The 12,461-nt window shown below is 39.3% G+C and overlaps 1 protein-coding gene across 6 annotated transcripts in view; it reads right to left on the bottom strand.

Annotated features, from left to right (window-relative positions):
• The window catches only part of RAPGEF5 (Rap guanine nucleotide exchange factor 5), a 152,373-nt gene that overhangs the window by 17,592 nt on the left and 122,320 nt on the right, over window positions 1–12,461 (bottom strand). For all 6 annotated transcript variants that reach the window (XM_090142681.1, XM_090142682.1, XM_031590087.2 and 3 more), the window contains 5 exons: window positions 10,389–10,538; window positions 7,659–7,756; window positions 5,799–5,921; window positions 4,455–4,633; window positions 1,108–1,198 (listed from right to left, as the gene is read on the bottom strand). In XM_090142681.1, the coding sequence (XP_089998807.1) occupies window positions 1,108–1,198; window positions 4,455–4,633; window positions 5,799–5,921; window positions 7,659–7,756; window positions 10,389–10,538 (641 nt within the window). The remainder of the gene's footprint in view (window positions 1–1,107; window positions 1,199–4,454; window positions 4,634–5,798; window positions 5,922–7,658; window positions 7,757–10,388; window positions 10,539–12,461) is intronic.

Raw genomic sequence — 12,461 nt, 5'->3', positions numbered from 1 at the left:
AGGAGAGTTCCCTGTTGTATGGGCAAGAGAATCACACGCTGTTGCCAACAATACTTAGACTTTTCCAATCTTCTACCACAGTCCACATAAAAGGGATGAAGATAACACACAGAGTGGGGCAAGGTGTTTTAGAATCAAAAGACACAAGGGGATTCCATAACATATGTATTTTTTCTCTGTACTGTTTGCTTTATCTGTTATTTAAAGGTAGCCTCGACTATCCGAGTCCCTGCAAACTCAACCCCAAAGTAACAGTCATTGTCCTCATTTCTCTGCATGCCAAAGTTACTGGATATGCAGTGCTATTTACATATGCATGATTTCATGTGTTAGATAGCTTTGTAACCCTCCAATGGCCACTGGGTTTCAGCTGCTGGTACACAATAGCATCTCCAAAGATCACAGCTGTTCTTTGACACTTTGTGAATACTTTGTGAATACACAGGTTCACATTTGTTGAGTACTGCCTGCTTGTGGTGCTAGGGCAGTGGCAAGGAATGATGCTTCTCCCCATATAACATCAAACTACTCCTTCCTCAGTTTTAGGTTCACCAGCAAATACAGTAAACTTGCAGATAACTCAGTAACTACTCAGTCATCTACTGAGATGGAACAACAAACAAACAAGGGACAATATAAACACGAGTCTCAGTGGAACCCTCCTCCAAACATCTCATGCTCTGACTGACTGGCAACTGAAAGCTTCTTTAACAGCCAATCTCTGTTCTCCAGTATGTTAATTCATGGCAACTGTGATGGACTTAATCAAGGAGAAGTTAAAAAGTTTTGTTTTTCATTTTATAAATGAAATGCCTTGTTTAGAACCAACCTTATAAGATGTTCTGTTCTGAGATATACTTACAATGCTGGGATAATTTACCTGACTTTTCCTAAAGAGCTTTGTTCTGGAAGGACACATTTACTTTTACTTGAATAGGTATCTATCAAAGGCTTCGGGTCACAGTAAAGTTTCCCTACTGACATTTGTTCTCTGTTTGATTTCAGCGTGAAAAACAAATAATTAGGAAGAAAAGGTAATTCACCAGTACACAACATATGTGAGAATTGGTTTTGACAAAATCTAACAGATACAAAGATGTGTCTTACCTCCCAGGTCTGAGACAGCCGGCTGACAGATGCAGTGTTGAGACCCATAACAATGGCAAAAAATGAATTCAGATTTCTTTGGGCTTTACAGCTGTGGAATAAAAATATGAATGTTGTATTCTGATTTTTTGTCCTCGGAAAAAAAGATAAATGGAAAGCACAGGTATCCTAGGTTACTGAGTCCAATTTCAGCTCTCAGCACTAACATACAATCATCTTCCACGTAATGAACTCATTAAACGTTCTACCACGGCCACCTGCAGTCTAGGTGATGTGGTCTCAAAGAAGTTTTTTAGCAAGTGTTCCATGTTTCATCAACCCTGTTGTTGGCAGGTTATTTTTCTTCCTTTGCTGTCAGAAGTAATTTTCCCTTTTCAATGTTCAAGTTACTCTCTGCTGTCCTTTACCATACAGAATAAATCCTTGACCTCTATTCTCTTGTATTATAAATATTTTCATCCCCTTTTTCATTTTTTCTGCAAATTGTACATCACTGGTTCCTTCAATTTCTCCTTGTGGCCATGGATTGCAATCTATTTCTTCTATTGCTATTATCTTTCATTGAATTCTTTGTGTTTCATTTTAACTTCTCTTCCCTCTCTCCTTCTTACCAAGGAGAGGTAATGAGACAGTGGGGAAGGAAGGAGGAGCACAATTACTGCTTTCCCTCTAAGTTCTTACATCTTTCTCCTGTGCAAGTATAAAATAAACATAAAATATATCTACTTGGAACAGCATCACACTTTGTCCTTGTCTTTAATTTGTCATCTATTATCACCCAAAGACCTTTGTCACAGTACTGTTCTTTACAATCATGCATTTATTTCTTCAGCTCGGTATTAGAATTCCCTAGCTGAATTACTTTGCATCTATCTAAATTAAATCTTATCCCACTGTTGTTTGCACATGCCACTAGACTCTTTAGATCATTCTTTTTTTTTTTTTTTTTTTTTTTATCCTCCAATGCATTTGCAATCCCTCATCATTTTTATTGTCTGAAAATCTGATTAATGTTCTTTTTACATATCCCTATAAATTAGTTGTAGTTCGCACTAGTTCTAGTACTGGTCTCTACAGAATTCACTTGATACCTCTATTCTTTGACATTTCTCTACATACAGTCAGTCCCTCCTTATTTCTAATCAATTAGAAAATATGAAATCCTGAAATAAAGAGCCTTTGTCAAAGAAGATTCCAATTCTATAGATTCTTGAAGACTACAATAAACAGATGTATATTTTTGTGAGTATGAGAAAGACAGAATTCTAAGATGATTTTAAGTATGAGTGAATCCACTGTCTTCAATGGGATTAATCATCAGGGAAAAGTATGTACCAATGCTTCAAACTGGAAACTCTCCACCACTTGTTACAAATTTGCATAAAGCTCACACTCATCACTGCATACCATTTTTAAATGGTGCCTCTCACTTAATTTCAGTTATCTTGAAGTTAATTCTGACTCTGTTGTTCAAGTTCTTTTATCAATAAAGTCAGGCAGCTCTCAGAGGTAATCCTCTGTGAAACAACATAGGACCTGGATAAAGTGCTATCGGAGGACCCAATTCTCTCAATCAACTGCAGAGAGAAGGTATGTATTTCAGTCAGCCACCCCTTGAGCAGCATGAAGGCATCTGTTACAATCCATTTATTCTAACACCATGCTGACTTGCTTCTCTGACTCCTCTAGATGCTCATTTCTAGCAACATGCTAACTCATTTTCTCTCTCAAGTCACTTGTTTTCTATTTTAGACTAACTCATCAACAGAAGAATAGACATCTGTGTGTCAGTAACTGCCTCTCCTTAAGTACTGACATACTTGTGTAAAAGCCAGCCATCTTCTGCAGGTGGAGTTCCCTCAACAATGAAGCGCACGCACGCACACACACACTTACCATAAGATCTTAGTTCTGTTACTTTGCTGACAAGAGAGACTCCTTGCTGATTCTGAGGGAGCAGGAAGCAGCCAGAGCAGCTCAGAGCTCCCTGCCTCTCTCCGTTCATCATAAACAAAACAGCAGGGCTGCTTGGATCGTGCCTGTGTTTGGAACAGTATCCCTGCACCTTAACCGTTCCCCCTTCAACTCTTCCAGAATTTATGAGATACAATCATATTTTCACTTGGAAACATGCTTTTCAGAATTAAAAAAAAAAAGACCTCAAGCAAACTACACTTTGTTCTCTCTGCATATCTGTTATGTCAAAATCTACATGCTGGGTGATGGGTGCTTCGCCAATGCACTGGGAAAATCTATCTATCATTTACTGACAACTGTATTTAGTTTCCACAACTTGGACTATTCACTTCATAGACATGGAATTAATTGAGACAGAGCAACATTCTAGTCTGGACACAAATATATCTACATTCATGTGGGACAGAACCATTCACTTTTGATATAATTGGACCAAACATGGCCATTGATAAGGCAGAAAATGAACATATTACCATATACCATAGAACTTGCAAACTAAATCAGATCACATTTATGAGTTACACAAGATTAGATTAGGAGAATTAATTTTGCCAAAGGCACTGCTTCAGCAGACAACAGGCTTTTGTATGTAAGTGCCTTGCAAATTAAATCAATCCAGTCGATGAGGGGAACAAATTATACATTTTCCATGAATATTCATATTCAAATATTGCAAAAGACCAAGAAGAGGAGAAAGAGGAAAGGAGAATGGCTGCACATATTTAAACTACTCCATTCCCTTGGTTACCAAAATAAGAGTGATTTCAGAGAAAAAAGCTTTCTGTGCATAGTATATACATGTATGCTGTTCCAAGGCACAAAATGAATGCCAGTACTACTTACTAATAGTGCAACAGACAGTCAAATCTCATTAGTGAGGAACCATCCTGCTCCACTAAATTAAAGAGTACTCCAGACAAGATTGTATGGGGCAAAAGATTACTGCAGCCATTTTCCTCTCTAGTTAGACCTATCAGGTTTAAAACAGAATGTTCTGTTTTTCTTATAGTCTTTGGCGAATAACAGTGCTGCTACTCAGATAGCTTTATATTGGAGTTCCTCAGGTTATCTCTGCTAAGAAAAGAACTATCCCTACTACAGAAGGAGGTATTTCTGCAGCATCACGGATTTTCCATTGGATACTGCAAATACGTTAACTAAACTCCTGGGAAAGGGTTGTACATCATATATTCTACCACATTTAATTTCAGCAAGTGTGTGCTGTTATTGTTTCTGGGCTATTTTACTTACATATGCTTACTACACAGTAAACTGCTTTTTGTCTTTGCTCTTGCACCTAACTCTTCTTTCACAGTATTTATGTAAGGCACACATATTCAAGGGTTTGTATTGTAATTTTAGAAACTTACTGGGCAGCAATCTTGATGAACTTTTTGACTAGCTGTACACGTTTGCAGAGCTGGTTGCAGAGAAGTATCTCGGTGGCAACCCAAAGCTGGACTTCGTTGCATCTTTGAAGTAGAAGACTGAGATTCTCAGTGTTTTCAGCACTGCCCTGTCTGCTGAACGTGAAGTATATCAGCTCTTGCTGGAAGACATGGACAATAAAAAAACCACAGTTTAAATATAATTGAGGTATAAAGTATTTAAAATACTGGTTTTGAAACAAGATTTAGAAACAAATGGCTATTTTTTATTGTTCACAGGCCAATCACAAATGATTCAGGTTTCAAATCTGGTTTAGCAAAGTTTAGAGGTGTATTTCAGTATGTAGATAGACTGAAAGTCTTGCAAGATTCCTTGTGAGATTTCTTGCAATTCCACATGTGGTTACACCAATCTGTCTCTTTCTGTATTTCATCACTCCTACTCTAGTGTGAAAAAGCAACCATATCAGAGCACTGCAGAATCTGAAAGCTTTCCATTCCAATTTCTTTCTAAAAATGACTCAGTTTTCAAGAACAGAAGAGCTGCTCTTGCCGTCTGTGCAAAAAGCCTTGACTAGCTCTAGTTTTTGTGTCTAACCTGAATAAAAGAACATAAAACGAAAGGAAATCTGATGAGAAGTAAGAGAATTTCCGTGCCGTTTTCTCAAAAAGCCATCACACTTTTGAGTAAGTGATATTTTCAAGTGACATTCTGCAGTGTGAGCTGTGTGTTTTACTCAGCAGCTCACACCAGAACCTATCAAAGTTGTTGAAATAATCCAATGGACACAGAAGTGGGCTATTATGCCACTTTCTAAATCCTGTCTGATATTTTTTATCCCACTGAAGCCAAACCAGAGCACTATTATGAACACCTGAAGTTTCTGAAATAGTGTATGCTGTTGTGATTAAAGCCATATCAAGGATACCTATTTGTGAAGTTCCATATTTACTGGAATAATGTTGAATGCAAAGTACAACTTGCATAGACAACACATGAATACAGACAGTTTTTGAGAATAACCATGATCTTTTATTTTCTTCAGGTAAATCTCAGTAAAACCCATGAGATATACAGGGGACATGAGATGCATCACCACAGGGAAGCTACAAACCTTTGGCAAACTTTGTCAGTATCAAGGATTACTGCACAGCTCTTGGATCTGATTCAATTAACATCACTATAGAGAAATTACACTGTCATGGTGATGAACTAAGATCCAAGGAATGTTGATGCTCCAAAACACTAGTGCAACTTCAGAACCCCATAGCAACATAATATTTTACAATAGTAATATATTTGGAAGTGGACATGATGCTGCTCACCTCATGAATTGCATTGAAGAGATTCCAATCAAAATTGGTTAGTTCTAAGGCAAGATCCCAGGTGTTGATTCCCAAAATTCTCACAGACCGTTGCTGCAACTCTTCATTGTCAGCAAATGGGCTCTAAATTAATAGACAAGAACAAAAAATCCTGAGCAAGTGCCAAAAGGCTCACAATGGAACAGATTCTAGACCAAGGTACAAAACAAAGCTGAGTAAGTAATGTTCTCTAAGTGCACTGAGGACTTTTTTTTTTCCACATTAATTAAAATTGGTGAGTGATAGCATATTTAATAAATAGCTTGAAACAAGAAATGTGTCAATAGGATTGATTATGGCCTATTGGATTAGGTCTTCTCCCTCTCTCTCTAAACCTTGAGTTTAAAAAAATGACCAAACAGGTAATGAACATAATGAAAATATGATCCCTGAAATTATCAGAAAGTAGATTTTGAATTAAGACACTAGGAAATTTCTCTATCATTCTGCGAACATACCAGACTTAGAACAAATTCACAAAACTTGCCAGCAGTCAACATATGCTTACAAAAAACATAAATCCACCTGTTTTATGATTAATTTACTCTAAATGCTGTTGCCAACAAACACTGCGCATTCTGATTCATAAACATTACTGAGGTTATTACTGTGGAGTTCACAGGCACTGCTGGTATTAAGGGTCATTTGACATAGCCATTATTAGCTCTGATTTTCAAAGGTTTGTATTTCTCTTGGGTTTTTTACCTCATCAGTTTGAATCTTGGCACATGAACCATCTGTCAAGATGAAAGATTATTCTTATCAGTTAAGCCATTACTTTGGCGCTTTATTTTTGACAGTTACAGCAAGTTTTGCCATTTTTATTATGCAACTAATGAAACTAGATTGGTTGTCACCTGACCACACTGCAAACCTTTCCTTAATGCTGGCATTTTTAGAGGAAGCTGAAACGCTGGAGATAATGGGGATGACGGATTACAATGATATCAGCATGTCAGCTCTTCAGGGCACATTGATCCAACAAAATGTAAATAGACATTTCTCATAGCTAGGGCGAATGCACAAATGCTAGAGCTGACAACACGTGAAAGTCAGCTGCAATACTGTCCCCACTCTTTCCTCAAAGTGCATGAATAATTAGCAGAGAAGACTAATTACTGGAGTTCCTGCCTCACTGAGTTTTCAGGAAATCAGCAGGGAGAGAGTTTTTGCGATCTCAGTTTTGGAGGAGAGCAAGAATGAGAGATCTGCAGCTCTCCAACCCACTCCCCTCTCTGGCACCAGAGAGACAGAAGGAAGGGTTACACAGCAGCAGCAGTGTAACCATATGGATACCACAACACCGTAGCCACGCTGATGCTCAGTAATTTTCATATAACTCACTCTAGATATATATATATATATATATACATGTAGTAATTCTGTGTTCATATGTTATGTAGAGTTTATCACTTCCTACAATTCTGTACCAGCCATTTTAAGTATTGTACAGGCACACGAGGCAAAAAAAAATAAAAATAAAAATAATACAAAAAGGCTATGTGAGCTCTGAAGTAATCTTCATCCCAGTCAGTCCTGTACAAGCACAAGCCAGCTTTTCCAGGCTGACGTAGATTGAAAGATTTAAGCTCTATAGAAGCTTTGGTCTATTTGAAATTGATGAACAAATTCCATTACTGCTCAGTCAAATAACTGCTGTTAATGCAAGATTTTTTTTCCAGGTATAGAACAGCTCACTAAGCTCCACTAAGGAACTAAAAAATAAATTACATATTGAAAAAACCCTCTTAAAGGAACACTAAGCCCTTGATCTTGAATCAGACATATCAAAAAAGGGGAATACAGAATACATATCCTTACCAAAGAATCAGTCAGGTCTCTTCGGTAGACAAACATACGACTGGATGACTCATAAGATTTTGAGATGGCCAAGTCATTTGGTTGTAGTTCATGTTTTTCTTTAAAAATAGAAAACAAAACACAGAAGCTTCAGAAAAGTAGTATAAGCTTTCTTAAGAAAAGAAGTATAAATGTAAGAACATTACAGTTACATTTGAAAAGTCACATCAGCTTTTTAGAATGCAACTCAGCATCAAACACAATCTCCATGCAATTCCAGGCATGGGTTCATCATTTCCACACTATTCAGAACAATAAAAGTAAGATCTATCTGATGCTGGACTACAGCACAAACAAAAAAATATGCTTTCAACTTCGACTTAATATAGGATAAACCCTTAAATTTTCTGCCCTAACCTCCTATGCATTATTGAACATTTCATTTCAACCCAATGAATCTACCACAAGCACAGTGACTTTTGTTAGAGCAATGTGTCTCAGCCTCAAGAGACAGAGCTGTTGTGTGTCTCAGGCAGAAAAGAACAGGGAGATGCCATCAATAGCCATTCACCCCATAGAGAAGAGCTCTATGGGTGGAAAAAAAAAACAACAACAAATCCAACCCCTTGCTAATTAATTTACACAGAGAAATTCCTCTAGACCTACAGCAATTTGTTTAGTAACTAGTTGAGTGAAGGAGCAGGACACTCCAGACTGGCAGTGAGGAGGAAGGACTTTTTTTCTCCAGTGGGCAATCTTAGAGGCACCAGAGAAAAGTGGAAGAAAAAATAAACAAAAACTCAGAACACAGCTATAACATCCATGCCCTAGGAAAACTGTCTCTTCCTATGAGCTTCAAGTAATCTTCTGGAGAGCTGACATGTGAGATTTGATTACAGTCACTGTATTAATGCAGACGAAAAAGCACTACAAGCATGCTGACAGCCACCTCAGACTGTTCACGGCCCATGAAGGAGGATAGGAACAGGCATTCAAGGGCAAAGTATCAATAAAAGCTACTCATTTTTGCCATTTCCCTTGCTCACACTGACAACAGACACATTCATGCTGAACTATCAGTATGTCTTTCCAAGGTAATTTTGAACAAAAAGACCTTGCTTGCTCATTTTAGGAGTATAATAAAAATGTGTTCTTCAATGCTCATCCTGCTGGCCTCCAAGCGGATGGCAGATGACAGTTCTGAGTCACACAAAAGAGAAAAACAAAGGAAAAAATAAAGAAAACATGGCAGGCTGCTGATTATTGTACACAGCGCACAAGTGACAATGCATAAACACAAATTCAGTACCCTTGTTCTATCTCCAATTAATTCAGACAATACCAAAGAGCATTTTGGGAATTACTATAGCCATGTACAGATGACAATCCTGTTGTACCAGCTTTTTAATTATTATTTCTTATTGAACAGCCAAATGGCAATTATTTCTATTCTGTGGCTTTCTCAGTAAACAATGCAGTTAAGAGATGATACTGTTTTTCATTATTTGTGAATTGTCGGTTTTCTTTACATAAGCAAGTAGGCAGTTAGTGCCAGATTCATTGCTAGCAGAGCAAAACTTGTCCTGCTCCTGAACAGGAGCATAAGCCCCAAAGAACAATTGCAGCAGCTTGATCTTGCAGGGCTGCAAAACACACTGGATCTGAGTTTGGGCATGCACAAGGGTAAATGTGTCTGCCTGCAAGAGATGCAACTCAGCTGGTCAAGATGCCAACATGAGAAGCTCCCACATGGCCACTCTGTGCCCAAGTTCCTGACTGCTGGGGTAAGGCTCCAGCTCCTGCCACTCACACTGGAGACCCACAAAATTATTTAACTGTGCTTAGTGTGGGGGAGGAAAATGTGGGCTTCCAATTCTGAACTGGATATGTAAGTGGAACAAATCAGCATTTGTCTATACTTCATTCAACTACACTGCCAAAGAAATAAGTACGAGTGAAGAATATTTAAGGGCTCATCCTTTGCCTTAGGGGACCGACATCCACTAATGCTGGCTGAGAAGATGGCCCAGGTGTTGTAAAGGCTTAACCCTACTTTGTGGGCCCACTTGTCCTTGCTACATACCCAGTTACATTACTTTATTTTCAGTAAGAGTCCAGTAAGGTATCACAGTGAGCAAAGCAATCTGAACAAAAGATCTTAAGATCTAATAGCTTGGCAGTTCCCTACTATCAGCCTACCCTCAGTCTGATCCTCCTCAGAAAAACAGTAAGCCTCCTCTGTTAAACAAGAAACATTAACAGCCAGAAAACGTCAGTCATAAGCAAGTTTGCTTACAAATACTGCTAGGTCATGCTCAGTATCTCATCTGTGCAAAAATATGCCTCCCTTCTCTCTACTGGAGAATCTTCACTACCCATCCTGTAAATAAAGAAACAGCCACACATTCAGAAGCTGTTATTCCCTTTTATATTTTAAAAGAAAATCCTTCCTCAACACCTTCTAAATTAATTTAGATCTGAAAGTTGAAGATTTATGTATGGGCAAAAAGAAAATCTTGTAATACTGTAAGACTGGGAGAGTCTTTTGCAGTCCATTTCCAGCAAGGGAATGCCTCATCCAGTGTTACTCGGGAATGAGCTGTTTCCATGGGAACGGCTCTGGGAAGCAGCTCTCATTGTTCCATAGTCATCCAGCTGTGGGCCACAGCTGTACCCTGCACCAGAGAATCCCAACCCTCCCTTACATGCTGCACTAAGAGGTGAGTGGTCGGATGAAGGAAGATTATTTACCACCAGAGAACGTGATGATCACCAGTGCCAATTCCTCCTCCGGGTACTGGATCTTTTCTGCAACAATCTTCAGTATCTCCTGCGCTGAAGTGGTTACTTGAGCTTTCACGCTGACATAGGAGTGCTCCGTGATGTACACACGGCAGAAAACTGCACAAAGCAAGAAAGACAGGCTCAGTGGCAGCCAAAGGCACCCCGAAGGAACGGGGGAAAGCCTCACAGCCCCAGTCCCAGCTGCAAGAAAGGCGACTCCTGCACCCTGCCCAACAGGGGCATGAAACTGAGCGCAAACGTCATCATTTCCCCACTTCCTACCTCTTCCCCCTGGGAAATGACAAGGACAAGCAAATGCATCTCCATGGATTCATTTCAGGGAAGCCTATTTAAGAGTTCCTACCCTGAGGACTCAATGTGGACAAATTCCTTTGCTGTGCACCTTCTGCAACCACTGCAACCTTAGCAGTTATCATCTTCTGTCCTTACCTTCTAGGCCCAGATAAATTAGCATTCTTTCAGTGTGTCTCATACCTGCTGCAGAAACTGGTTTGCTCCTCTACTTTCATCTGGAACAGCATGTTTCTCGAGAAGCTCCCTGCTCTGTAATTACTCTTGCTAGCTTATCTGTCCGGACCCTTAATGATGTGCATTGCCAGGGCATTTTTGCACCGGCAGAGGCTGCCTGAACAGCAGTGCAATTAATTCTGACAAACCTATCCCGAGTCACTTGCAGTACACATTAAAGGGACTCATTTGGAGAAAATGGACAAACCCTGGGCTCATAACTTCCACTGAAGTCCTAGAACTGATTAGGCTCTGGAGGTGATTCCCATCAGTAATGCTGCAGGAAGCTCATGTAATACTTTGTTGCTCCTTCAGAAGTGAGGTATACTCCCTCTGCTTCCCAGAATTTTAGGTTTGCAGTCTTTTTTGTTGAGTTTGCTGTAGCCAGTCATTTGAAATACAGCTGCCATACTTAAAAGGGAAAAAACAGCTGTAGGCTTGCAAAAATATTTTAAAAAATGACACCCGCTAATGAGAATCACAACTCCAGATTTCATACTCACTTCTGTGCTTAAACTTTCAATTTTCTTCACTTTTGTACTTCTTATTACAGATAGGCTGCTACCATGGCAGTATAATACAATACTTTCCTTCTCCATAAATGCTGTATTTTTATTGACAGATGCATGCAGCAATAGCTCCTTGTCTGTCCTATGAATCTTCATGGCTTCGGGGCAGTACCATTAACTGAGACTATGCCAGAAATGGTTAACAACTCTATCTTACTGAACATCTTTTTTTTGTGTGTTGTAGAAGAGAAAAATGAAGATAAGAAGGAAGGAGGAACTCGACATTTAACCTTGGGGAAGAAAAGCAATTTGATTTTATAATTTTTTTCTTCACCTGTCTATGCTGACAGACAGTAAATCAGGTGCTCAGCATGTGTCAGAATCTTTCTTCAGAATACATATAACTCGTGAATAGACAAATACATCAACTGCACACTAAATAAGAAAATAAGTAAATCTGACACAAATATTTGCCCTCCATATGCAAAGTGCAACACAACTTGCCTGAATTTGTTTGAAGCCTCAACCTCTGTCATTTGGCAGAGGAAAGTGACAGCAAAATATTAACTTATAGTTGAGCTACTGACGTATCATTTGCTTAGCACCAAACTAAACCAACCTACAGGTCAGGTTCTTGAAAACAATCATCACAGCAATTATCCCAAAACCTCCCCCACAACACATCTTTTAAATGTTCTGTGGTATCTATGGACATAGGCCATGTCATCCCTTCCAGGAGCCTACACCGCTCCTCAGTGAAATGCAGCAGGGAACACTAACAGGAGGACATGGGCATGGACTGTAAACCACCCTGGAAATACTTACATTAGGAAGTAGAATGCTTCTGGTCTGATCTCTACCACTGAGGGCAGGAGCCATTGGACAAACCCATCCTTAACAAGCACCATCACGTGGCAGCACTCCACGGCCCATCCCATTTCCCTCCATCGTGCCCAGGCACATGCCTCTTTCCCCCTAGTCTTGCATCTTCTATTTCATTCCC

Source organism: Phasianus colchicus, chromosome 6, assembly GCF_987193195.1.
Source record: "Phasianus colchicus chromosome 6, bPhaCol1.hap1.1, whole genome shotgun sequence".
NCBI lineage: Eukaryota > Metazoa > Chordata > Aves > Galliformes > Phasianidae > Phasianus > Phasianus colchicus.
Note: the sequence above shows the minus strand (reverse complement) of the source record. Positions and strands in the feature narration are given on the sequence as shown.